This window comes from Propithecus coquereli, unplaced genomic scaffold, assembly GCF_000956105.1.
Source record: "Propithecus coquereli isolate 6110/MARCELLA unplaced genomic scaffold, Pcoq_1.0 Scaffold93, whole genome shotgun sequence".
Lineage (NCBI taxonomy): Eukaryota > Metazoa > Chordata > Mammalia > Primates > Indriidae > Propithecus > Propithecus coquereli.
In genome coordinates, this window is record NW_012155618.1 from 4,607,342 (window position 1) to 4,635,116 (window position 27,775).

At 41.1% G+C, this 27,775-nt stretch overlaps 1 protein-coding gene across 2 annotated transcripts; it reads left to right on the forward strand.

Annotated features, from left to right (window-relative positions):
• On the forward strand, positions 1 to 26,957 carry EVA1A (eva-1 homolog A (C. elegans)). Of its 2 annotated transcripts, none has more exons than XM_012664868.1 (3): positions 1 to 139; positions 7,837 to 7,989; positions 25,667 to 26,957. In XM_012664868.1, exons 2-3 carry the CDS (start codon positions 7,944 to 7,946, stop codon positions 26,038 to 26,040), a joined length of 420 nt encoding a protein of 139 aa, XP_012520322.1. In that variant the 5' UTR covers positions 1 to 139; positions 7,837 to 7,943; the 3' UTR covers positions 26,041 to 26,957. The 2 variants fall into 2 exon arrangements, with proteins under 2 accessions (XP_012520322.1, XP_012520323.1); XM_012664869.1 differs by lacking the exon at positions 1 to 139 and adding an exon at positions 7,480 to 7,572.
• Positions 26,958 to 27,775: the final 818 nt, after the last annotated feature.

The window sequence follows — 27,775 nt, forward strand, 5'->3', positions numbered from 1 at the left end:
TTCTTTTTTCTTTCAGAGTCAGAGAAGCCAACTGGAGCCAACCAAGTTTTAGAACCTCTACTGGCTGATACCAACATCATCAGGGATGAACCGTTCTTCCCAGAAACTTCTCTGCTTCTGATGGCACAGCTCTCCCCAGGTAGCTAAAGCAATAATGAGATCACCACCCTCTGAGCATTATGTAATGAGATAGTCACCTGTATGGGTGCTCACATACAAGGGGACACTCACTGCTGCTACTAAAATATAAGATGAAATGTACTATCACCAGGTACATTTCATATTACACTTGGCCATTCAGCAATTGCACTCAATTTAAATGGGTGGACTCAAGGTTCCAGAAAATATAAATTTGCAGCAAGGGTACCTCCAAAATGGAAGCCACTGGAAAAAAACTTAAAATGCCTGCAATTAGCCTTCAGTCTAAGAAATGGTGCTCACAAGGTAGGGTTTATTGCCATCTTCATCAAGAGACCAGCAGGTGGGCAGGAAGACAAGAATCCGGGATGTAGGTGTTAGAAATAAGCTGTCTCCTTTCAATCATGATGTGGTTTGTCAGTAATTAGGTGAAGGAGCTTTGGGCCACGGATGAAAGAAAGCTGTTGGAGAGTAAGATTTTCAAGAACTGGTAGGTGCTGTCCAAAGAAAGTGTACTGTGATGCTGGCTGACTGGCCCTAGAGTGTTCTCTAGAAATGATTTTTCTCTGGAATGCCATGAGGTTAGTACAATGGGTTATCACTGAGAGAAAAGCCTGGCTTTGAAAATACACAGCCCCTTAGTCATAATTCTGTCCTTACCAACATAATCCCTAGGATCGACATATTTAGAGGACACAATATAGTCTTGTGCCAGGTGGTTCTCTAGCTACAAATTAATAAGCCAGCATTGGTTGACGATGTGCTCTCTTAAGCGCCGGGTTGCTGTGAGTCATTATGCCAGAGCTTGGTCACTTCTGGCCACTGGCAATATTGAGTTGTTCGCCCAGGACTTGGACCTGTGCTGCCCTGATCAAGGCGCTGGGAAGCAGCCCCTCTTTCTGACACCTTTCTGACTGTGTTGGGGATACACATGAGGTTCTTGGACACTGAGAATTGCTTAGGCTGGTTAATGAAGTGGTGATGTTTGTTCTAGAACATGTTTCTTAACCTTGGCACTATTGACACTTTGCGTCAGATAGTTCTTTGTGGTGGGAGCCTGTCCTGTGCACTGTAGGATGTTTAACAGCATCCCTGGCCCCTGCCCACTAGATGCCAGTGTCATGCCCCACTATAGTTGTGACAACCAAAAATGTCTCTAGACGTTGTCAAACGTTCCCTGCGGGCAAAACCGCCTTGGATTGAGAACCACTCTTCTAGGATCTAACCAGTGGTGAAGGGCTTCCTTGAGGAACAGAGTACAAAGTTGTACTTAGGAGTGAATGAGTGCTTCATTCTCTTTACCTTTATGTTGGCAGGAGATGCAGAAATGTTTTAATTACAGGGTGAACTGCCAGTGGAAGGTGTCCAGAGTTACCTGGAGCTGGTTCATCCCTGTTAAGGGAGGGCCCAAGAAGGATTTGGGAGTAGAGTTTGGCTCTGGGGTTCATCACTTCTCTGACTTCTACAGACCTTGTCTCATTGACGAATACCCTGAACAGACTCTCCTCTGCCAATTCCTGTCCTCTGGCTTGGAGTCCACACTAAGGTTCTCTGTAACCGCTTGGAGAACTGAGCTGTGTGACAGGGTCAGTGAGGAATAGCCCTCTGGCCAAGATCAGATTTATAAAGAGGGCGCTAAGTGAAAGTCCCCTGGGCCTCTGTTGTGGTGTCATGGTGCTCAGGCTGAAGGGGATTATGTAGAGCAGAACCTCTCAAACTGTACTGGGCATCTTGTAAAATAAGATTTTGCTTCAGTAGGTCTGGGATGGTGATCAAAATTATGCAGATCTAAGAAGCTCCCAAGTAATGTCAGTGATGCTGGTCCTCATGCCATATTTTGAGCAGTTAGGATCTAGGCAAGGGGTCTGCAAACTATGGCCTGTGGGCCAAATTAGGACCAAAACCTATTTTTGTAAATAAAATGTTGTTGTAGCACAGCCACACTTATTCACTGATGTATTACCAATGGCTGCTCTTGTAACACAATGGCAAAGTTGAGTAGCTGTGACAGAGACTCTCAGGCTCTCAAAGACTAAGCTGTTTACTCTCAGCCCTTTACAGAAGAGCTGTGCTGACCCCGCCTTGTCCCATGTGGACCATGGAGTGTCTTCCAAGAAGGCTACTCTTTAGGATGGGCCATCCAGATGTCATTTTTCCTCTGCCTTGGCCTGACTTTTTTGTGCCTGGTTCTCCTGCTCCTGGCTCCTGCCACCCTCTCCACTGGCACCTGTGACAGGGAGACTTGCAGGAAGAGTTTCTGTGTCACCTAAGGCTCTGTCTTGCATGTGTCTCATGGTCTTGGGGAAGTGCTCTGCTTGGTGCCCCATGCAGAGCCACTGTCAACCCTGTTGTCCTTTAGTCTTCAAGGTGGCTCACCCTCAGATCTGTCATTGTACCTTTCATTCATCCCCCCACCACCCATCCAGTCAGCTGGCATTCACTGAGAACCTCCTTTCATCAGGCACCATGCCAGGGGCTTGTGTAACAAAGATTTATAAGATGCCTCTCCACTTTAGGAGACAAACGTGTGAACTGATAATTCCAATTGCAATATCATAAGTGCAATATTAGAAGAATATTTGGATACTTCGGTAGCCAAAGAAGGGCTTTTGGAGGATTCATGGGGAGCTTCAATGTGTAGACCTTTCTTTATTTTTTAAATTTGTATAATTTTAGAGGGTACAAGTGCAGTTTTGTTACATGGATATATTGCATAGTGGTGAAGTCTGAGCCCTTAGTGCAGCCATCACCCAAATAGTGTACATTGTACTCATTAAGTAATTTCTCGTCCCTCCCCTTCTCACCCTTCCAAGTCTCCAGTGTCTATTATTGTACACGGGTACACAGTATTTAGCTCTCACTTATAAGTGAGAGCATGCAGTATTTGTCTTTCTGTGTTTGAGTTGTTTCACTTAAAATAATGGCCTCCAGTTCCTTCCATATTGCTACAGAAGACATGATTTCATTCTTTTTATGGCTAAATAGTATTCCATGGGGTATGTGTATATGCACATGCGTGTATGTATATATATACCGCATTTTCTTTATCCAGTCATCCATTGATAGACACTTAGGTTAATCGCTGTCTTTGCTATTGCGAATAGTGCTGTGATAAACATACGAGTGCAGGTATCTTTTTTATGTAATGACTTCTTTTCCTTTGGGTAGATACCCAGTAGTGGTATTGCTGCATCGAATAGTTCTATTTTTAATTCTTTGAGAAATCTCCATATGCTTTCCATAGAGGTCGTACTAATTTATATTCCCACCAACAGTGTATGAGATCACTTTTCTCTGCATCCTCTCCAACATCTGTTATTTTTGACTTTTTTCTGACTGGTATAAGATGGTATCTCATGTGGTCTTAATTTGCATTTCTCTGATGATTAGTGATGCTGAACATTTTTTTTCATATGCTTCTTGGCCATTCGTATAGCTTCTTTTGAAAATATCTGTTCATGTCCTTTGCCCATTTTTTGGGTCTTTTTTTTTTAATTTCACAATATTATGGGTGTATAAACATTTTGGTTACATGAATTGCTTTTATACAGTTTGAGTCAAAGTTATGTGTGTCCATCACCCTGACAATATGCATTGTACCTGTTAGGTGTGCCCACTTTTTAAAGTTATTTGTGTTTTTGAGTTGAGTTTTTTGAGTTGTTGGGTTTCTTCTTGTTTTTTTTTTAAATCATGAATTTTTATTAAATTTTACACAAATATATTTTGCATTTATTGATGTGATATATGTTTTACCTGTTATTCTATAAATGTGATAGATTATACTAATTTACTATTCAATTTTTTAAATAAGTGAGATAACATCTTTTACTTAAAATTAAGCCATATTCATAATGTGATAGAATTAGAATTCTATTGACTTTAATTTTAATAGCACTAAAAGATAACTCTGCTAGCATTCCTGTTCATTTAAAACCAAAATTTGATGGCAGGATTCTCTAAATGAAGAAACCTTCACAATTCACTGTTGTACCCCATTGAAACTTTATTATTATTATTATTACTGATTTTTAAAATTGTGGTGAAATACACATAACAAAATTTATCATCTTAACTTATTTTTAAATGCACAGTTCAGTGGCATTAAGTACATTTACAGTATTGTGCAACCATCACCACCATCCATCTGTAGAACTCTTTTCATCTTGCAAAACTGAAACTTTGCACCCTGCACCCTGTATGATAATTCTCTTTTCCTCTCTTCCCCTAGTTTCTTAAAACCACTATTCTACTTTCTGCCTCTACGAATTTAACTACTCTAGGTATTTTGTATATGTGTAATTACACAATATTTGTCTTTTATGACTGGCTTATTTCACTTAGCCTAATGTCTTCAAGGTTCATTCATGTTATAACGTGTCAGAATTTCCTTCCTTTTTAAGGCTGTGAGTAGTATTCCATTGCATGTATATACCACATTTTGTTTATTCATTCATCCATGGATGGACATTTGGGTTACTTCCACCTTTTGGCTACTGTGAATAATGCAGCTCTGAACATTGGTGTACAAATTCTGTTCAAGTGTCTGCTTTCAATTCTTTTGAGTTGACCCAGAAGTGGAATTGCTGGGTCATGTAATAATTCTATTTTAACTTTTTTGAGGAACTGCCTTACTGTTTTCCATAGTGGCTGCACAATTTTACCTTCCAGTGCACAAGGGTTCTGGTTTCTCCATATCCTCTCCAATACTTGTTATTTTCTGATTTTTTGATGGTAGTCTTACTAATGGGTATGAGGTAGTATCTCATTGTGGTTTTGATTTGCATTTCCTTAATGCTTAATGATATTGAGCATCTTTTATTGTGCATATTGGTTATTCTTATATCACTCAAGCAATATCTTTTCAAGTCCTTCGTCCGTTTTTAAATTGGGTTGTTTGTTTTTGTTGTTGAGTTGTAGGAGTTCTGATATTAGGAATTAGGATATATAGGATTCCAGATAATAACCCCTTATTAGATAATGATTTGTACATATTTTCTTCCATTCTTTGGGTTTCCTTTTCACTCTCTTGTGATATTTGATGCATAGAAGTTTTTAATTTTAATGAAGTTCCATTTAGCTATTTTTTTTTACTTTTGTTGTCTGGGTTTTTGGTGTCATATCCAAGAAACTACTGTCAAATCCAATGTCAGGAAGCTTTATTTCTATGTTTTCTTCTAAGAGTTTTGTAAAAAATTTTAGCAGTTATATTTAGGTCTTTTTAAATATGGTATAAAGTAAGGGTCCAAGTTCATTCTTTTGTATGTGGATATCCAGTTTCCTAACACTATTTGCTGAAAAGATAGTCTTTTCCCCATTAAACGATTTGGCACACTTATCAAAAATCATTTGAACATTTATGTAAGGGTTTATTTTTGGGATATCTATTCTATTCTATTGGTCTATATATCTGTTTTTATGCCAGTCTTTAAGTTTTGAAATCAGGAAGAGTGAGACTTCCAACTTCGTTATTTTTCAAAATTGTTTTGGCTTTTCAGAGTCCCTTGAGATTCCTTATGAATTTTGGTATAGATTTTTCTATTTCTGCAAAAAAATGTTATTGGGATTTTGAAACTGCCATAGAACTTTTGAATTCTCTCTTAAAGGAAATATTTGCCAGACAGATGAAGGGAAAGGGGGCATTTAAGCAAATGGAAGAGCATGATCAAAAGCATGGAAAGATGAAAGAGCTGCATTTGGGGAACTGAAAATATTTTCGAAGCATTAAGCATGCTTGTGTCTCTGTATGTGTGTGTGAGTGTCAACTTGGATAGGAGATAAATTAGGAGCTGGATAGGGATAAGATATTGTGAAAATGGGCATGTGTTGTGTTCAGAAGTTCAAAGGGAATTCATTAAAGGGCCGGGCTATGGAATGATGTGATCATGGTTGTACTGGAGAAAGATGACTCTGTTGGTGAGAGTGGGTGCTATACTGAGCAGGAAGAAGATGTCAGCGGAAAGACCAGGTAGGAGACTGTTGCAGAATTCTCAGAAATGAAGTGATGAAACTTGTGCTATGGTAACATTAGAGGAGATACGTAGGAAGGAATGGATTTGAAATAGCCTTGTCTCACTGCATGCTCAGACACATTGCAGTAACTTCACTCTTTTCCTGGGTTCTGAAGTCCTTAGACCTGTAGAACAGCCTTTGAACTCAGGTTAATATATTAAGATAGGTTAATATGTAAGATAGGTCAATATATTTAACCTATCTTTATTATACCAGTTCAATTATCTGTTAGGAAAAATATCAAAGATGAAATTTCTGTGTCAAATAGTATACACTTTTTAAGTTAGAATCACAATATATTCAACATTTAGAAATATGCAAAGAACTCAACTCCAAAGTCATAGGTTTTAAAAGCTGTGCTTTTTCAGTTTGGAAATCTCCAGTATAAAATTAAAATATTTTATGAGCACTCGGAAATAGGGTCTTTGATTAATGGTGGTTCTAATCATTCACCTGTATCATCTACTTGTCACATTTTAGGAACTCAAATGGCTGCTAAAGGAGGCCCCGTGCTCTGGCTTAGAGACTCAGGGATCCCACAACAGTAGCCAACCCTTTTCAGAGTCCCTGACCTGCCACTCCCAAGGCCTCTGACTGCTCCAAGGACCTTATGGTTGTTGCTTCTCAGCTGCGAGTTGGTCAGCTGCTCCTTGAGTGAGAGTGTTCTTTTCTGTCGTAACCCGCTCCATCCACCTTGTGGAATCGCAGCTCTCCAGGCCTTCTGTGCTCTGTGTTACTGACATCCGTGACCCTCTGAGAGCCCAAGTTCGTTCCCAGAGGACTAGAGCCTTCTGCTTCTCTAGATTTCCCCAACCTGACATCCCTCTGCACACCGTGACTCAGTTCCCCATCCTCCATTCACCACAGCATTGAACATGAGCCATTGGGGTCTTTGCCATTTCTCTCCCACCTCATGCGCAGGAGCTCTGAGCCTTTGCTGGGAACTGGGCGATGACGGTGCCAGGTCTGAGCTGCTGCAGCGGCTGGGGAGAGGATGTGTTCCTCCAGGCAGGGGCCGAGCTGCTGAACACCGAGAAAGAAGGCCCCGGAGGGATGTTGCTGTGGGTGGGCAGTCTGTGGGCTGTGTGTGTGTGTGTGTTTGGCCCATCACAGGCACAGGTGTAGTCATGGAATTGGGGGCAGGGAGCAGGCTTTAGCCACCAAATTCTGGTGGGTATTTTATTAGAACTGGAACCATTTTGGCAGTTCTGGGATAGCCAGCACTGACCCACTGCCAAGGACGCACATTTGGTGACCTGAGGGATGAGGCAAACTGATCAAGGTACACAAGTGTCGTCAGTGCTGGCTCCCGGGAAAGCAGAGCAGGAGAGGAGAGGGCTGTGGCTTGGACACTTGTGATTTAGACCCGCTGGGCTGTGCCTCAAAGTTGAACCAGGGAGATTGCAATAAAGAACACCAGGAAAGGTAAGGGGAGAGTGTTAAAGTGGGGAGACGGGGAAGAGAAAGGAGAAAGGCCAGGGAAATTAGACATGTAAAGAGTTGCTGCTTCCTTGAAAACCAACAGGCTCGCTTGAGCAAAGAGGACAAGACCCCAGATCTTTGTGGTCCCTGACTGGCAAGCTCAGTGGCATCAGGAGACTGGCTCTTTGTTCACAAGCCCAGGCTACCTGGAACATGGCCTCAGGAAAGCAGAATGTGTCTCATCAACCCCTTTGTGTTCCCAAACAGAAGAGAAGAGAGGGAGAGTGTCCACGTTGATTCAGCCGAAGCATCTCTAGGTCTCCTCTGGATGCTACACAAGGCTGCCCCTCAGCCCCAGCACAGAGCACGTGGAGATGGCTTTGCTCAGCAACATCCTAGCGGCCTATTCCTTTGTTGCGGGTAGGTACCTGGTCTTGGCTGGGCCAGCTCTGGGGCCTGGGGCTTGGGGCCTGGGCTGGGTCCGGGGCTGTCTCCTGGGTGGCTATCTCTGGCCCTATACTCAGGAGAGAAACGCTCTGTGATCGAAGTGAGTGTTCTACTGTGCTCAGTCTTGAGATGAAAGGTCTTCTTGTTGGGAGTTAAGCTTGGCATTCTTTAATTTGGCAAATGAAGGGTTCTGAGAGCTTTATCTTGCTGAAAATGTTTGGTTTCCTTTCAGCTCAAGTGAGTGAGTGAAGTAGCCCAGGGCTACTGTGGGCATCTGTCATTGCGCATTAGCTCTGAGGATGGAGGGGGATGATGGCGTGCCTCCATCCTGGTTATTTCTATGCAGTTCCAACCCCAAACAGGCTGCCCATGTGTGAGTGTGTATGTGTGCGTGCTCCCTGTTTCAGGAGCTGTCTGAGGTGTTTGATAGCCTATAGGAGAGATGGAGACAGAAGGTCTGTGAGTTTGGGGGAGTCTGATATTTGCCCCTTCCTTGGTGTAATGTTGTACTCTTAGGAAGATGGCTGACTTTCTCCTCAAGATCATTTCTTGAAAACAGATTTTGTTCATATGAAAGAACCCATTTTAAAATAGATAAAAATGACATGCTCAGTGGTTTGAGTGAGGTTTAGGGTTTTTTTGGTACTTTGTTTTGTTTTGTTTTGCCTGATGTCTCTGGATGTTGTATAAAAAGGAAAGGACTGAGGTTCCAATTAGATTTCTTTGGGGCAAGGGCTGGTTTTACTTTCTAATTCTCTAGGCAGGGTTGATACGTGGTGACCTAAGAGTTCAAATGCAAAACCTGACATTTTTTATTTACAGTGGCAAATCCAGGCCAAGATTGATGGTTCCATGAGCCAAGGAAGCTCATAGCTTCTCTTTGTGAGAGGATCTTGGATGGCGTGCAGCCTGATTTCAGAAAGAGAGACTCTCCAGGCTTACCTGGCTGGCTCCTTTGTGGTTGGCAAGGTGCAGCATGTAATCTGCATGTGCCTCAGGTCTGGGGCTCTGCCTTCTTGGATCAGTGAGTGCCTAGGTCATCAGTCAGCTCCTCACCTCCCTTAAGGAGGTCCAGAGGCCTCCTTCCCGGGCACCCGCACATCAGAGGACTCTTACCTTTGCTCTGTCTTCAAGGCTGTATTGGGTAGAAAGGACACTAAAGCTAGAAAAGAGATGTTTGAAATTCTGGCATCATGTTTGCACAAGTGATTGAATGATGATTCCCTTAACTTGATAGTGAAGATATGCCCCAAATGAAGTGCAGGTGGCAGAGAGGGTCTGGAATTTCCAAGGTTTCAAAGGAAACGTGCAAATCAGTGGTTGCAAGAAAATATCTCAGGTGAGAGCAAACAGAGTATTGGACTTTGGAGCTCTGCTCGGCACAGGAGGTGCCTGGCAGTTTTCCATTTCAGCCAGCGTGACCCTGAATGTGGCCATTGAAAGTGGTAACTCATCGAGTGGTCTCTACTGACCATGTGTCTTGTGATCTTGTCAAGGCCAAAAGGGTACAAGGCCCTGTTTTTCTCTCCTCTCCAAACTTCCTCCTTCCTTCCCCATACTCTTGAATTAAATACTGCTTGGGATGAAGGAAGATCTTTTAAGTAAGTATGGGCTGAGATTTTTAAAAAGGTAAGGAAATGGAAAATAGAGTGGCTAAGATAAAATTTGTTAGATCCAGTAAATAGACTTGATTCAGTGGGGAATACTTCCTGATTATAAATGAAATACATAAAGAAAATTTAAAATATGAAGGTCAATATAACAGATACAAATAACCATTGTTTTCAAAGAAGAAAATTGAATAAATGGATTGGAAGCAGTGAAGAAAAGCATGATAAAAGAAAACTGTAGAAAATGTCCTAATCTTGTAGCTCTCTCCTGTTCTCTACTCTTCTTCTGCTGTATCTACTCTTCAACTCCTTGTGCTCTAACTCCGCCTGTTTTCTCCCAGTGCATTGGTTGCCTCTTGTCCCATCCATGTGGTCCATTATTTCAGCAGCATGCTTGCTAATGCACACAACTGCCTTATTATTTTGTCCAGTTTCTGAGAAAAATAGTAGGGGAAACCCTCACGCTGAGTGTATCCTGCTCACTTTCTCTCTCTCTCTTTCTGTGTGTGTGTGTGTGTGTATGTGTGTGTGTGTGTGTGTATGTGTGTGTGTGTTTTGTGTTTGGGGGGCTGTGTGAGGTGGGAGAGATGGAGGTAGAAGGTATGTGTGTCTGGGAGAGTCTGATATTTGCCCCTTGTCTTGGCTCAAAGTTGAACTCTATAGGAGGATGGCTGAATTTCTCCTCAAGATCATTTCTTGAAAACAGATGCTGTTCATATAAAAGGAGCCATTTAAAAATACATGAAAATGCTCAGTAGTTTGAATGATCAAACTCCTTCTCTGCTGCTTGAGAGAGTTTTTAATTTTTTGATATTTTGCTTTTGTTTTTGCCTGATGTCTCTGGATGTTATATAAAAAGGAAGGGACTAAGGTTCTGATTAGATTTCCTTTGGGCAGAGACTGGTTTTACTTTCACATATCAGCTTGCACAGGGTTGATATGTGATGACTTAAGACTCCCTCTGCTCCCAGGTTATCAAGTGCTGCTATAGTTTGCAGTTGCTTTTTTTTTTCTTCTGAGCACAATTGCGTTACTGGGAATACAGTTTGCAGTTTGAAGCTGCTAGAAATTCATGGTCTCCAGTCTCAGCTGAGCCTCTCATTTAGTGCTTTAATCTTTCTCTTTGCTTCTAGATACGTCTTGTGCCCATTCTTCATAACAGTCATTTCAAACCTTGACCATTTCAATAATTTTAAATATCTGCTTACCAAAATGAGCCCTAAAAGTAAATGACAAGTGACAAACTAAGAAAAAAAATGTAGCATTAATGAAGAAAGGTTAAAGTTTATAACATATAAAGAGCCCTCACAAATCAATAAGTGTCCCAAAAGAAAAGTTGCCAAAGTATAAGAATTAGCAGTTTGAAAAAGAAAAAATACAAATTATTAATAAAACATACAGATTTCAAATACTAGCAAACACAAAATGGAAACAGCAATGAGATTAATGTTTTTATTTTATAAATTTCTCAAAGATTTAAGTGACTAAGTACATAACTTTATCTTGGAGAAAGTGTGAGGACATGAGTATTTGCCCACAGCGCTTATGGGATTGTGAATCACTACAACCTCTCTAGAGAATGATTTGACCATATCTATCAAAAGCCTTAAAAACACATATAGCCAGAAATTCCACTTCTAGAAATTTCTCCTAAGGAAATAATTAGAGATATAGGCAGAAATTTTACTATGAAAATAATTCATCTCAAAACTGTTTATAATACAAGTAGTAAAAAAATTAGAAAAATTGGTGGATATTAATTGAAATAGAAAGATATTTATGCCATGCTGTTGGCTGAATAAAGTCTGTTACCATGCATTACATACAATATAATCCCATTTATGTGTGCATACTCATCTGTATAAGCAACCACATTTTACTACAAATTATATCTGGGCGCCAGCATTGTACAGGTATGTGCCTATATGTTTTATTTTTCTTTTTGCTTAGCTGTCTTTTTAATTATTCTATAATTCATTGATATTATTTCATAATAAGTATGTTATTTTATTATAATATTAAATTTTGAATTATATCATATATAAATTAGACAATTACTACTCCCATCTCTTTTCTGCCTTCCTTTTCAAAGTGTTCTGAAAATTACCACTTGGATATACTATAAGCATGTCAAATTCAACCTGGCCTAGAGTGGAATATTGTCCTTCACTTTAAATATACTCCTGCTTTTGCATACCTATCTAAGACATCATATAATCCAGAAATATGATCTTTAACCTTTGATGCATCTTCTTCACGGCTCATATCCAACTGGGTAGGGTGGGTCCATTTTAGCCTTTCAATGTCCCTCAAACGTGTCCCCTCCACTTTATTCCCGCCATTATTGAATTGGTTCAAGCCCCAGCCTGTTTTTGCCTGCCTTGCCATTACGGCATTTTCCATGGTCTTCCTGCCTCCAGTCTTGCTTCACAGTCTATATTTTGTAGCAAAATGATCTTTCCAAAATGCAGGTGTGATGATGCAACTCTTTTTATTTTTGAGACTCCTTCAGTGCATCCTCATTATCTCAGATAAAATCCAAACACTTTTGTATGGCTTAGCAGTTAGAATTGTTTTCAGCTGCAAATAATAGAAAACCTCAACTTGGTAGCCTAAACACATAGGAGTTATCTCACCCACACACCAAAAAGTCTGGAAGTGGGCGATTGCTAGCGTTAGCCCATTGGCTTAAATATGTAGGGGCCAGCATATTTCTTTCTTTGTCTGGCTTATTTCAGTCAGCATAGTGTCCTCCAGGTTCATCCATGTTGTCACAAGTGGCAGTATCTCCTGAATAATATTCCACTGTGTATATATACCACAGTTTTTTAATTCATTCATCCATCAGTGGACACTTTGGTTGTTTCCATATTTTGGCTGTTGTGAATAGGGCTACAATGAACCTGGGAGTGCTGGTATCTCTACAAGGTGCTAATTTCATTTCCTTTGGGTATATACCCAGCCAGAGACAGAAAAATACTGCATGATTTCACTTATATGTGAAATCTCAAAAAAATGTTGAATGCATAGAAACAAAGAGTGGAATGGTGGTTACCAGGGGTGAGGGGGGAAAGGAAATGGGGAGAAGTAGGTCAGAGGGTATAAACTTGCAGTTGCGTAGGATGAATAAGTTTTGAGATCTAATGTACAGCATGAGGACTATAGTTAATAACATTGTGTTATATACTGAAAAAAGAGAGTAGATTTTAGGTGCTTTACCACAAAAAAAATTAAAAAGATAATCATGGAAGGTGATGGATATGTTAATTTGCTTGATGTAGTAATCATTTCACTATGTATATGTATATAAAAACATCATGTTGTACACCTTAAATATATACAGTAAAAAATGTAGGGGCCAACATCTTTGTGATTCTCATGGCCTTTCTTTTAAACTTGTCATCTCATGGCTAAAACGTGGCTGCTGTTGTTCATGCTGTCATTCAAGGTCAAAAAAAGGCAGAAAATGAAGGAGATTCCGGTAGATCTCCTTTGATATTTCATTGACCAGAACTGTGTCACATGGCCCTCTCTAGCTGCAAGGGAGGCTGGAAAAATGAGAATTTTAGCTTTGTCAAGGTTTAGACCAGTGTTTCATACCAGGGGTGATTTTGCCCTACAGGAAGACTTCTGGAAATGTCTGGAGATATTTTTGGTTGTCATACCTTGGAAGGGCAGGCTGATACTGGCATCTAGCGGAGGAGAAACATCTTATAATGTACAGGACGATCTCCCACAGCAAAGAATTATCGAGTCCAAGATGTCAATAGTGCCAAGATTGAAAAAACCTGCTCTAAAATAGAAAAACAAGGAGAAAGGGACCTGGGGATGGTTTGGGGCACCCCACTCTACAGGTCCTTGTGTGGCTTACCAGGACTTTTAGTGTCTGACCTTTACTTCTCCATGTTCTTATTTAGTCGCTTCCCACCTTGCCCGAGACCTCTGCTCCAGTTATTCTAAGCACTTGTCAGATTTTTGCTTACCTCTTTGCTTTTGCACAGTTGCTTCCTTTTGCAAGAATTCTTCCCCTCGGTCCTCGACTGGCTAACTCCCTCCTAGTCTTCAGGGCTCTCTCGAGGTCATCTTCTCCCCTCGCCCCCCACCCCTACACACCCATCCACATTCTTCCCAAATGTTTTGTTTCCCTCTGTCTCAGCACTTGGATTGGAGGAGTTAACATTTCTTGTTTTAACTATTTGCAAGCAACCTACTGGGACCAGAATGATATTTTATAATGGGGATAATCTCATTAATAATAATAATCTTATTAAGAACTCCTAACAGGGTTGTTAGAAAGAGTAAATGGAATGAATACTCATTTTAATTTAATGATGTGAATTTTTAATACACTCACTCTTCCATTTCCTTTCAATTTTTTTCTTAAAAGTCACCTCAGTGAGTTTCACTCTGGTCACTCTACCTCAGTCCTCCCCACCGATACCCATTCAACACTTCATATTCTCCTTCCTATTTTCCCCTTTTCTCCTCCTTATCACTTATTATCATCTGCCCATACTATATATTTTACATATTTGTTTAGTATGTATCTGTAAGTTCCCAGGAACAGAGAGATTTTTGCTTCTTTTGCTGACTGCTATATCCTCAGCATGTAGAATAGTGCCTGGTAACCATTAGGTGCTCTATAAATCAGTGAATGAACATGGCTCAATGATTAAATGACATAAAAAGACATACAACAGGGAATCTTACCCCAGAGCTGCCTCCTCCATCCAGTTCCCAAGCTTGACCCATCACCAGGCTTCTATGAATACTTCCAGAGTTCTTCATGCAGATGTAAGAAAATATCAATGTACAGTTCTTCCCCCCCATTTTATGCACAGGTAGCATACCATAATGCTGTTTTGCACTTTGCTTTTTTCACTGAAAAATATATTGTGGAGATATTTCAGATCAGTATATGGAGACCTTCCTCATTCTTTTAGACAACTACACACCGATCCATCGTATCCATGGACCATCCATAATTTCACCAGTCTACGCTAGCCAGTGGGAATGGTTCAAATCTTTTCAAACTGAGCCACAAACAGAGCTATAATAATTAACCAGGACATACATGTTCAAGGGAATTTGTAGAATAAATTTCCCAAAATGGAATTGCTGGATCAAAGTATATATAAATTATTAATTGAGGAAGACATTAACAGATTGCCATTTAAAGAATTTTACCAATTTATTCTTAAAAGACGTATGAGAAGACTCACAGTCTCCAATGGGGGATACCCCAATTTATTCCAAATTTTTGTGGAATAAATATAAGCAACTATTTATTGACCTGTACAATTTAACATTTTTAACAGTTGGAATATCCCCTGTTAGAGAAGATTTGGTGAAAGTGGTACTTTGACACATGGCATTAATGTACCACTTTTGAAAAACTACTTAGCAATGTGTATGAAGAGCTATAATAATGTCTATCCTGTTTGACACAGAGATTCCTTTTCTGAGACTCCATTGTAAGGCAATAAATAACAAAGAAGCAAAAAAGGAAGTAGTGTTAAATACAATATTCCTTCCATCATTATTTTTTTTTTAAATATTTTTTGTGAAAATCTGAATAACCCAAGGCAGGAAACTGTTTCTGTAAACTGTGGCACTTTCACTGGATAGCATCCTATGTGGCCATTATCAGGCTTGACTGAGGGAGGATGACGGAGCAATACTGAACAATGTTATATGTTGCATGAAATATACATGTACAATACCCAGAGAAAAAGATATAAATGGTATATATACTCTGACTACAACCAAGTATATATAAATAAATATGCACATTTATAACAGAGAAAGAACAGATGAAAATTCACTCCACTATACTATATACTGTATAGTTATATTCACGTTGTGAGATTACAGTGATTTTGTAATTTTTTTCTATTGTTTACTCTTAGTGTTAGGCCATCATATATATGCTATATATACGTATATATACACATGTCTACATATAATAAATACATTAACTGCTCTTTTAGAAGTTGCAAATTTCATGATTTAATTCAATAAATATCTGTGTGATACCATGAGCAACACACTGTGCTTGGATGCTCTGGGAATGTGAAGTGAATCACATGGAATCTGTGCTCAAATTTCTCACTGTCATGTGATAATGATTTATAACTAATTGTAATGCAACTACATAAAGTGCTGCCTAGATTGGAAGGGCTAATTCATCACACTCTTCTTCCCTTTCAAATTGAAGGACCCCTTCAGAAAAGCATCAGAATTTTGAAGTTGCCCTCACCAGTATCAACTTCAGCAGTGGTAAACCCAGATGAGAGACTGTGTGTGTCAGGTCCTTCTCACCCAGCTCCCTTGAGTCCCAGGGCAGCTATGGGACTGCAGATCTTTCCCATTGCAGGGGAAGAAAAGTGAGCAGGTGGATTAGGATGAGGGGTAGGAAGATGGATGCTTTCTTGTGGGGCACTTATTGCCTGTGGGGGGGAATGAAAGATTTGACATTAAAGGAGCACACATCAGAGCCAGCCTGGTGGCAGCAGAGATTTTCCACTACTCCTTCTTCCTGAGGAGAAGCAAGTCAGGGATGGAAGGAAAAAGAAGGAAATCTTACTCCAGGGTTTCAGAGACGGTAGTAGTGTTGGTGGGAGTCTCCCCTTTCCTATGGGGTGGGGCAGAATCCCATAAAGAGACATCCTTACAATGCCTAAAGAGTCGGAGAAGAGATTATGCTGCGCCTGCCCTGATTCTACACAAGCCCCATTATTCTCTTTAAAGCTCATTTTAAAGCCTTTTCCTTTCCACTCAAGGAATTGGAAGCATTGGGACCAATAAGAGAGCCCAGGCGGGGCAAAGGTGACACTTGCATGGAGACCAGCTGACCTGGTCTGGGCTGCTTGTTGCTGTGCGCTCCTGCAAAGAGTCTCTTGGGCATAATCTGACCTCTGAGGGTGCAATGAAATTAGCCCGAGGACCTCTCCATAGGGCCTCTTCCTGCCCATGAAAACAATGACTCTGCAGGAAACAAGATACAGCAATACATTTATTTTTATTTATTAAGGGAAAAACAACTGACAATAGCCCTCCCTACTCTGCTTCCTGGGTAATTAACAGCTGTCTGGATCTGGTCAGGACCAGGGTGGATCTTTGGTCACGAGGAAGTGACCTGGAGCAGAAAGTATTAGAGGAGAGAAAAAACAACCACCACAGAGTGCCAGTTTTGATTTTTTCAGAAAAGTGATGAAGAGGCATGATATAAATTGCAACAGCTGAGTCACCAGCTTGAAACCCCGTGAGCCTAGTAAACGCTCTTGCCCTGTTCAATTGCTCTTACTGGGCTTCTCTGGGAACGCATGTCTGAGATGTTGTAGACAAAAGAGGATGTTTTCTGATCTGGGAGACAGGATGGGGTGGACTAGTTAAGCTGGAGGGAGAGCAGCAGTTTTCCAGATGGAGTTCTGGAACTGTGTTCAAAGTTAGGCCTATATAACAGGTGGGGAGAGAGCAGTGTGTGAAAGTCAGAATGATTTGTGTTTCTGCCTTTAGTATGAAGTATAGTCTTCCATCCTGGTGAAAGCATGGGTTTGGGTGTCAGGCAGACCTGCATATGACGCCTCATCTCAGCCTCATCTTTTAAACAGGAGTAACACCAATTACTTACCCTGCTGAACTGTGGTAATGGTTCAAGGTGTTACAGATGGCCAGCATAAAGGGATTATGCCAGATCCTGGCAAAGAGAATCATTCAGTAAATGATAGTTCACTCTGTCATCTATCTATCACTCTGTCATCTATCTATCTAGCCTATCTAATCTGTCTTCCTCCCTCTTTCACTCTTTCCCTCTCTCCCTCTCTCTCTCTCTCTCTTCTTTCCTTCCTTCTTTTTCTCATCCCTCCCTCCCTCCGTCCTTTCCCTGTGAGTTATGTCTTTCTTTGTGTATGTGTATATGTAATAGGCATATATTTTTAAACATCCTTAGATTCCAATGTTGGGAAAAGGGTGGGTGCATGAAGAGATTCCACTTGTGAAGGAGTTGAGAGGTAAAGGAAATGTAGCCCAAGCTCCTCTGCTGTGTCTGTTCCACATTTATTGGTTTTTCTTGACCTTTAATTCATTGGAGTGTGTGGCCCATGCGATTATGTTAAAAACTCTCATGGTCTGAAAACTCTCGTAAGGAATGCAGGCAAGTCTCCAGGAAATGGAGCTGGAATTAGGGAGCTCCAGACTCAGACTCCGGGAAGACACAGGTGTGTTTGCTGCCTTCATGGATTCCTGAGCCATCTAGAGGTTTTAAAAGACAGCCTATTCCAAATTTATTTTTAACCTACCAACACGGATGGGTTGAATTGAGTTCTTTTAATGCTAAGTGCTTAGAGTAACAGAAGAGAGGTTGATTTGGGGGAGTTGGGCAGTAAAGTTAAGTGTAATTTACCTCTCATGTCCTCTATCTCCCATGCTGGGACACAGGCAGATTCCCTCTTGGTTGGGGAATTGGCTTCCTTGGGTTGAAGGGACTGGTGGCAGATGCAGTATTGGTGTCTTCTGAGCCATGCCTTGCCCAGGCAGGTTCTCTGCAAGTCTTCGCAGTGGGGAGCTAGAGGAGAAGAACTGGTCTCAAGGCCCATCCCCAGAAAATGGATGCAGACTGCCAATCACAGTAGCTGCACCTGCTGATTCCCACTCACTCTGCCTACGGGGGCCCTTCCCCTGCCCATCAGAGCAGAGCCAGCTTCCCATTGGCGTGTCTCCTTCAAGGACATTAGATCAGAAGTGGGCCAGTCCTTCTCTTTGGCTCATTTCATTCTAACTTAGAAAAGCTGTAACTTAATTATAATTGGCTCTATTTCTTTAACTCGATTAAGGAGGCAAAGCCAAACTAAGGTCAGAAATCAAAGTCTTTTTGTTGCCGGGGCATACTGAACAATATGAGCTTAATCTGTAGTTTATATGCTCAAAGCCATATCTCTTAAACCAAAGCATGTACGGGATGATTTTAAAGTCTTCTTTTCCTCAGGAAGAATTTTCACAATAACCTTATGTAGAATTTTTATTTTATACTCATAATGAAGTGCTCTTTAATAGAATTCTAAGAAAACTCCTTTAGAATGTTTCATACTGCTAAAAGGAGAAATTAAGTATTTGTGAAGTTCAAGGCATATCACTTGAGTACTGCATCAATGAAAAAAAGAAAGGCTTAGTTTTGTTGAAGGTTAATTATCTATTGGAAAAAATTTACTGAGGTGCCCATATTCTGACATTCCAGCAGAGGAGTCAGGAATGAACCTGAAGGAGGTGTGGGCTAAGAGTGGACAATGAAGTCTTTGGCTTGTGTGGAGTAAAGGCTACTGTGGAAGAGTTTGGAGGGATAGGATTGAAAAGGGGGATTGGAACCAGATCTTTGAGGGCCTTGAGAGTCTTTTTTCTTTTGGAAAAAATGAAGCATATAATCAGAGTCACATTTAAAAATTGCATCGACATACATCTGTGTGCAAAATACATTGGAGGTGGAAGGAAGTAGAATCTGATTGCTGAACCAGAACACTGCAGGTGCAGGGAAATGGCAGTGAGAATGGAGGGGTTGGAAGAGACATGAGAATGGCTGAGATTAGTTAATTCATGTATAGAAGCAAAAGAATGAGTCAAAGATAACCCTGGACTTTGGACATAGGTGGCTGGTAGGCTGAGGGGAGCCTCAGGTAGAAAGGAAATGGTTGAAAGAGGTAGGGAGGAAGGAGGACAGTGAGAGTGAGAGTGAGAGCAAGAGAGAGAGAACTTGCTAGTTTGGGGTAAAAGAAAAAGAGTTCATTGTGAGATATGTTCTATATGAGGTTGGACGGTATAAGGGAGTTTTTAAACATAAAACTTATTATGGGAAGTGTATCTTTTAGGAAATGTATCTGTTAAAGAGACAGATGAGGTTTCTGCTACTCCCTCTCCCAGTTAATGCATTCATGGGTAAATATCACTTATTGCAAGAATGAGACATGATTCAGTGAAAATTCTATTTCCTATTTTCATTTTTATAGATATGGGTGTTGAGAAACTTTGTTCACATAAATATGTAGATGAAAACAAAAGGAGTTTTGTTATAGTAAAGTCACTCGAGTCTCAATTAAATTTGCATTCTAAGCCAAAAATCAGGTTGATCTGTCATCAAAAATTATTTTAATGATTTATCAGCTGGCGACCTGATTGGGCCTTCCTTCTGTTTTGTTGAAAACCAAGAAGTGGAAACTGACTTGGAAAAGGATGTGTTACTAGTTGTTAGGGCTTTTACCTCAGACTTTGACATTGATATTTGGAACCGTTATTTTGCTTGGTGGCCATTTTTGCAGTCTGCCACAGTGCACTGTAGCAAGATTTGGGATACGGGGTGGGGGGAGGGACTACCTTTTATGAAATGGGGAAGGGTCACAGTGGGGGGTATATAACAGGTAAGCTGTCCCTCCACCATGGGTACCTTCTTGGCAGATCCAGTATAGGAAAGAACAAAGAAAATGGCCATTGAAGGTCTGGAAATTGATTTCTTTAAAACCGTCTCTGCCTGTTCACCTCTTGGGCACGTGTTCCCCCTGTGAAGACTGCTTATCTAGAGTAAAGCACAGAGCGGTGAGATAAAACTTAGGCCCTTTTAGACCCATAGGGACCTAGGCAGGTTACTGGCCTGATGGGCGTGGATGTGTGGATAGAGGCAGCACCCTGGGTCCCTGACCAGCTGCCACCCCACATGGAATGACCTTATTCCTGCCCAACACAGCTGATGGCAGAAAATCAATTCTGTTAGCAATTGGGAGCAGAGTTCTGAGGCAGAGTCAAGCCTGTTTTAGAGGAAAAGGACTCCAAAGAACTCCAGCAAAGCAGAAAGGCCGAAGGCACAGCCCTGGAGAGAGGTTTTATCTTGATAAACAGCAGAACCCACTTTTCCAGCAAATGGATTTCATTTTGCTTTATCCTGGTGATTTTTACTTTTGAATTATCACTGGAACTAGGTCTTGTAAAGGCCACTCTGGACTGAACCTTTCTTGCCTTTTTGGTTTTCCGTTCCCTGTGTCCACAGACCTTTCACCAACTCTGCACTCTCCGCACCTGCCCCAGAGGGGCCTCATTCACACACCCGTGGTTCCGCTGAGTCTCTCTCAGTTCCAGTTAGTTTTGCTGTGTGCATGTTTCTCCTGTCACACTTGGGAGTTCAGTGAGGTTGTGATTGGCTCAAGGTCATTTGACTGATAAATGAGAGAGTCTTCCTCCCACTGTACAAAAGAAAAGCAAGTTATTGGATTTAACTCAATCATGGGAGGCCAAGTCCAGGGCTTTTACTTGTCCCAAGACATGACCGCTGTATCTGAAGGCTTAAGAATTTTCTAAGTTGCTCTAGAATCTAGGTAAGGCTCAGGCATATTCCAGCCTGTAATCAGATAGCATGTTTTTGTACACATTGTGCATGTTAATGATGGTCAGGAGACATGAGGTGATCATAGATAAATACAGATTCATGGGCTATCCTGATCATTATTTCCTGAGGGAAAATGTAAACCTAAGGATAGAGGTAGTGCCTTTTCTGTGACCCTATGGCACCTGGCATAGGAGTATGCCAGTGGGTAAGCAAATGAGTTCTGAGGAAGCTGCCTTTTATTTACCCAGAAATGAAATTTTCACATGCATTATCCACACTGATCTTCCCAACAGCCCTGGGCAGTAGATGGCACCTCACCATCGATGCTGGTACCACAGAGGCAGCAGGTGACGCGAAGGGAATAGGCTTTGGAACTAAACAGACTTGGACTTGTTTTCTTGGGCCTTTCTACTTATCCTGGGGCTTAAAGAAATCACAATACCTCTTTTTGCTTCTGCCTTTTAGTTCATAAAAGACAACCAAAAGAGGAAGAAAGGAGGAGATAGAGGAAGGCAGGAAGGATGAGAAGAAAAAGAAAAAGGGGACTATTTTAGAGATTGGGACTGATGATATAATGGATTTCATGAAATTGTAGGAATGTGGACAATTTTTGTAAGTTCTAGAAATTCAAAGAATTAAATAAGATTCAGTTCCTGTCTTCAGAAAGCATCTAGTCTAGTAGGGAGAGAGATGTAAGGAACTGACAGTAAGTCAGGCAATGGGCCATTTATGATGGAGGCACATTGTCAGGGTAAGCAGCCCTAGGAGACCAGGGAATCACTGGGGCATTTCGTGAGCATGAGGATAGGGTGGAGACACCTGGGCTGAATGCTGGGCCGATTAGGTAAATTCACACCTCCCGAAGACCACAAGACTCCCTCTTACGGGGCAGGTCAATATTAACCCAGTGGCCAGTTTAGTAGCTTGTTACAGGTCACTGTCCTGTTCAATATTTTCACATCATTTTCGATGGAGTTATACATGTTGGTTTTGGTGGTTCAATGGTAGGCTCTGAGAGATTATTTTAGATGACAATATTACGATGATAAAAAACCTTAAAAATTTAAAACCAGGCTGATTTGCAGTCCCACCAGCAGTGTAAGAGTGTTCCTGTCTCTCCACATCCTCACCAGCATTTGTTGTTTTGGGATTTTTTTGATAGAGGCCAATCTCACTGGGGTTAGGTGGTATCTCATTGTGGTTTTGATTTGCATTTCTCTAATGATTAGAGATGTTGAGCAATTTTTTATATGTTTGCTGGTGTCTGTGGAAAAGAATTTGGAGATACCTCAAAGAGCTAAAAATAGAAATACCATTCGATCCAGCAACAGCACTATTAGGCATCTACCCAAAAGAGCAAAAGACATTCTATAATAAAGACATCTGCACCTAAATGTTTATGGCAGCACAATTCACTATTGCAAGGATGTGGAAACAACCCAAATGCCCATCAATTCATGAGTGGATTATTAAAATTGGGTATATGTATACAATGGAATATTACTCAATTATAAGAAATGATTGTGATCTAGCACCTCTTCTGTTTTCCTGGATAGAGCTCAAGCCCATCCTCTGAAGTGAGGTATCACAAGAACGGAAGAATAGGCTCCACTTGTACTCGCCATCAAATTGGCACTAACTGATCGACACTGTGGTGCTCACACGATAGTAATAGTCTCCAGGGATTAGGAGGTTTGAGGGGGGTAAACTCACAACTAATGGACACGGTGAGTATTGTAGAGGGAAGGGCATGCCTCTAATCCTCGCTTGGGTGAGGCAAAGTCATAAAATGTAACCAAAAATGTTTGTGCCCTCATAATATCCTGAAATAAAAATAAATAAATTAATTAATTAATTAAAAAAAAAACAGGCTAAAACAAAGTGAAGTTTTTGTATTTGAATTGAAAAGAATCCTAATAAGCAGTATTTTTTTTAATAGGGAAACAAGACTTAATGCCATTACCTTTGTTAAAGACTTAACAGGGTTTATTTGACAAGTTCACTACATGAGAATATTGCGAGTTGGTGATAAAGACATGATTTAGGGTTGTTTGTCAGTGTCTACAATGGAGGAGGTTATGGTTCTATTACTTTCTATGCTAGAATATTACGATGTTTAAAGAGTGACTGTGATGTTTGAATATCAACCAGTGTTCTTTGAAACCTAGCTATATGATAGTCATTTCCAAATATTTAAAGGGCTGCCACAGAAAAGAGGAATTTAACATTTTTTCTGCAGATTTGTTCCAGGCCTCTTATACTTTCCCACACAGACATGCTTTTTCACACCTCTGTGCTTTGTCCGTGCTGTTCCCTTTGCCTGGAAGACTTTTCCTAATCGTCACGTGGCTAACCCTTCTCAAGCCTTCAACTCTCAGCTCAGGAATGATCTTTTCTAAAAAGGCTTCTCAGACCCCCACATCTGATCTTAGCTTCCTGCTTGCCTTTGTGTTTCCAGAGATCCCTCTTCATTCTTCTATCATAGCACTTCTCTTTTGCAGTGGAACAGGGTGGGCCTCCTTCCCCGCTGGACTGTTGGTTCTTCAAGGCAAGGGCTTCTTTGGTCCTCTCAGTGTTTGCTGAATACCAGCTGACTGAGTTCACTTTCAGTCTCCTTTTCTGCACTTTAAATCCATTTGTTGACTATTATCACCTATTCTTGTTTCTATTTTCTTCTCCACACTACTCTTTGTACTTGTAATTTATGTCTGTTTTATCCATATTACTGTCATTTTGATGGGGCTTCAGAGGGAAGGATGGATTGTTAACACATGCGTTCAATATGCTGTGTTTAGACACATAGTGCCTTTTATTGGATACAGAATTTAGAATGCATAAAACTTCAAAATGCCTATGCTTTTTGATGCAGCTGTTCACTTTCTAAATAACTAACCTGTAGAAATAATTCTGTTTTTCATGAAGAGATGTGTATAAGGACCCAAGGACAGTGACTCTAGTGTTGACTGTAATTGTGAAAAATTGGAAACAATTTATATGTTGTCAATAAGGAAATGGTTGAATAAACTTTGACAGGTCTATCTGTGCTACAGAACACTGTGCAGCAGTCAAAAAAAGTGCTGTTAAGCTAAATACACATATTTGGAAATCTCTCTAAGAAATATTCTTAAATTTAAAAAGCAAATACGTATCATCTGTGATTCCACTTATATTCTTAAAACCTATAAAACAATGTATATTTTGATTATACTTACAAGTGAATACAGAATATGGAAAATTAATTTGTCTATCTTGGGTCCTGACTCAAGGCCAGGAATGTCTCTGTGTCCTCACACGTACCTAGAAAGCAAAGCTGCTCACCCAAAGACTCTCACTGAGCACACCTTGCAGGAGTCACCACGGATCCGCTAAGCATTTTGATCATCAACAGAATGACTATTTTCTTCTTTCACAAAGGAAAAGAGCTCAATCAGATTCCTTTTGGTTAACCTGCTAAGGCCATTCCTAAATGCCTGCACTGGCTTTCAGTGTGTGATTGATTGCATAAGTTATTTATTGCTGTGTACAAAACTACAAAACTTAGTAGCTTAAAATAACATATATTTATTATCTCTCGGTTTCTTCAGGTTAGAAATCTGGGTGTGGCTCAACTGGGTTCTCTGGTTCAAGGTCTCTCACAGGCTGCCGCAAGGCCAGGGCTGCGCTCACCTCAGGGATAGGCCAAGTGATATTCACTCCAAGCTTACTCAGGTGGCTTTCGGCACCATTCAGTTCCTTGAAGACTGTTGGCCAGAGTTCCCTGTCACTTGGACCTCTCTGTAAGGCAGCTCACACATGGCAGCTGGCTTCTTCAGAGCCAGCAAGTAAGAAAAGCCACAGAGAGGGAGAGAGCAAGAGCAAGAGCAAGAAGTCACGGTCTTATGTAACTTAATGTTAGAATCACTCATTGCTTTTGCCATATTCCTCAGTCGTCCCTTGGTATATGTGGGAGATTAGTTCCAGGATCCCTGCGTATACCCAAATCCATGCATGTATACTCAAGTCCTGAAGTCCACCCTGTGGCACTGCGGCAGCCCCGTATTTGAAAAGTCAGCCGTCCTTATATGCGGGTTTCGTATCCTGTGAATACTGTATTTCATCCCTGTAGATGGCTGAAAAAATTCTGCTTAAAAATGGACCTGTGCAGTGCAAGCCCATGTTATTCAAGGGTCGATTGCATTTCTTAGGAGTCGCTAGGTCTAGCCCTTAAAGGGATGGGATTGCACAAGGCCTGAATACCAGAAGGGGGAGGTCAGCTCGGAAACTACTCAGTACTGTGATGAAAAGGAAATTCAAGGATTGCAGGAGCAGATTTACAAGAAGAGATTTTTTCGTATGGGTGAAAAGCGGCTTTAGACAGAAGCGCCTCTTAAAAGCCTCCTGAGCACAGTTGCTTGCATATAGTAGGTGCTAAGTAATTACAGTTTTTCTTTCTTTTCTATTTTCATTTGAAGATAATTTCAAAGTTAAAGTTACACAAGAATAAAAGAATCTCATGTACCCTTTACAGATTCACTGTTTGATCAATAATTATATTTGAATATATTATGAAATTTTTTACATGGGAGGGCAGTATTTGTAACCATCAAAGCTTTGGGGCCTGCTGGGAGTCCTGTTTGGTCTCTGCATATACAGATGTCATCTCTCAAATACTTGCTTCCTCCTCCTCTCCCTCCAGAAAACCCTGAGCGGGCAGCTCTGTACTTTGTGTCTGGCGTGTGCATCGGGCTGGTGCTGACCCTGGCAGCCTTGGTGATGAGGATCTCTTGCCACACAGACTGCCGGCGGCGTCGAGGGAAGAAGTTCCTGCAGGACCCAGAGAGCAGCAGCGACACCAGCGACAGCGAGGACGGCAGCTCAGACACGGCGTCGGATCTCTCAGTGCGGAGACACCGCCGCTTCGAGAGGACTTTGAACAAGAACGTGTTCACCTCGGCGGAGGAGCTGGAGCGCGCCCAGAGGCTGGAGGAGCGCGAGCGCATCATCAGGGAGATCTGGATGAACGGCCAGCCCGAGGTGCCTGGGACCAGGAGCCTGAACCGCTACTACTAGGGAAGCAGCCAGAACCCCGGAAACTGCTGGAAGCCGCCTGGAAGGGGGAGGCTTCGCAGGGACTGTGGGCACAAGGACCTGAACCCAGCTGTGCTAAGATGATGGCTGCAGAGAAAAGCAAGACATGCCCTTTTTCTAGCAAGGAGGACTGATTTCTCCTTTTTGACTGAATCTATGGAAACATAGAAAAACCAAGTCTGTTCATCAACCTTTCCAGGTCTTGGAATGGTGCTGAAAACCCCTCTCCAACAGTGTGGATGGAGATTGGAGAAACAGGACTATGGTTTCTCTCGATTTCTGAGGATCTCAGAAGTTTCTGCAGACTTCATTGCTATGTGTTATTCCTTTACGAAAGGAAAGATTGGCATAGCATGAAGGCTGAGAATAGCAGGGTAAACCTAACACAGTAAATGCAATTTTCTAAATGACTCCACGCTATGGAGGTGATGCTGATTTAGACTGCATGATCCATGCTTATTATTTAAGGCTGGTTTTTTACATCTTGTGTTGCAATGGCAACCTCGTCCATTTTAACTGGCACCTCAGGGATTAAAATCCTATTTGTTAGTATAGTTCCCACCTCATTCATGAAAATGAATAGAATTATTGTATTATAGGAGATGTGTCAGTGAACTAGAAAATGTCAATAACCTCAAAGGATGAAGGGTTTTTTATTTTAAATAGTTTATAAGATATATATTGACATGCATATTTGAAAATGCTGCAAAAGAATAAACGTTGTGTGTTTCCCCTCTCTTTGAAGAGAAGAATGTTTTATTATGATTCTAGACAATCATGATTTTAAACATTTTGTTTAAAAAAAAAGTTTGTATTTCCAAGAAAAGAATGGAAATGGGAGGTGAGAGTTAAAGCCAAAATTAGGATGAGATTAAAAAATAAATGTTACATAAAATCTTTTTTGTTTCATGTCTGTCTCTGTTGTTACACTTACTTTAAATGACAGCTCTTTTATATAGATGGGTATGGGTTTTTGCTAGGCCCCTCAAGGATTATTAGAATGGAGAAATAACCCCTGTGTGGTTATGGGCCTTTCATTTTCTGTAGGTTATATGTATGGTTGCAGTATAGTTGAGTTATTGTTAAGCAGACAGAGGAATAGAAGACTTACCTGAGTCTAGTAATAACATGGTGGTCTCCATATGGAGAGAGGAAGTTGGTAGGGAAGGAAGAGAGGCAAGACCGTGCTACATTTAGAAATGGGTTACGAAGGAGGAAGCGACATCCTCTAGGGTGATAAACAGGAACAGTGAGATCTCTGTTGGCTTCCTTCTCTTGTTTGTTCCTTAGTCAGCCTATCTGGATGCTCCAGAGCCTTTCTGCTGTGAGGATCTCCCCTGTCCTTTGCCACCATGCTTAAGGATGGTCAGAAGACTGCCTCTGGTGGGGTTTCTACTGCATTAACAACTCACTTTCTCTTCTGGGGACTTGGAGGGTCATCTTAAGAACTGAGCAATCATAATCTTTGTTTGCTAAGGAAGCAATAAAGTTTGCTTGAAATGCTCAGTAGTGGCCTGATTGTATAATTTGGGGTGGCTAGTAAAATTGGCTAGTAACAAATGCCAAAAATCTTAAATCAGCGTCTCTGAATCTGGATTCCCCACCTCGTTGGTTTCAGTCGCTTAGCAGCAATTGCAGAAATCATCTCATTCCCCTGGGCTTTAGATTAACCTCATCTGTCTTGGTCTCTGACTCTTAGAAAAGTGCAACAATTGCC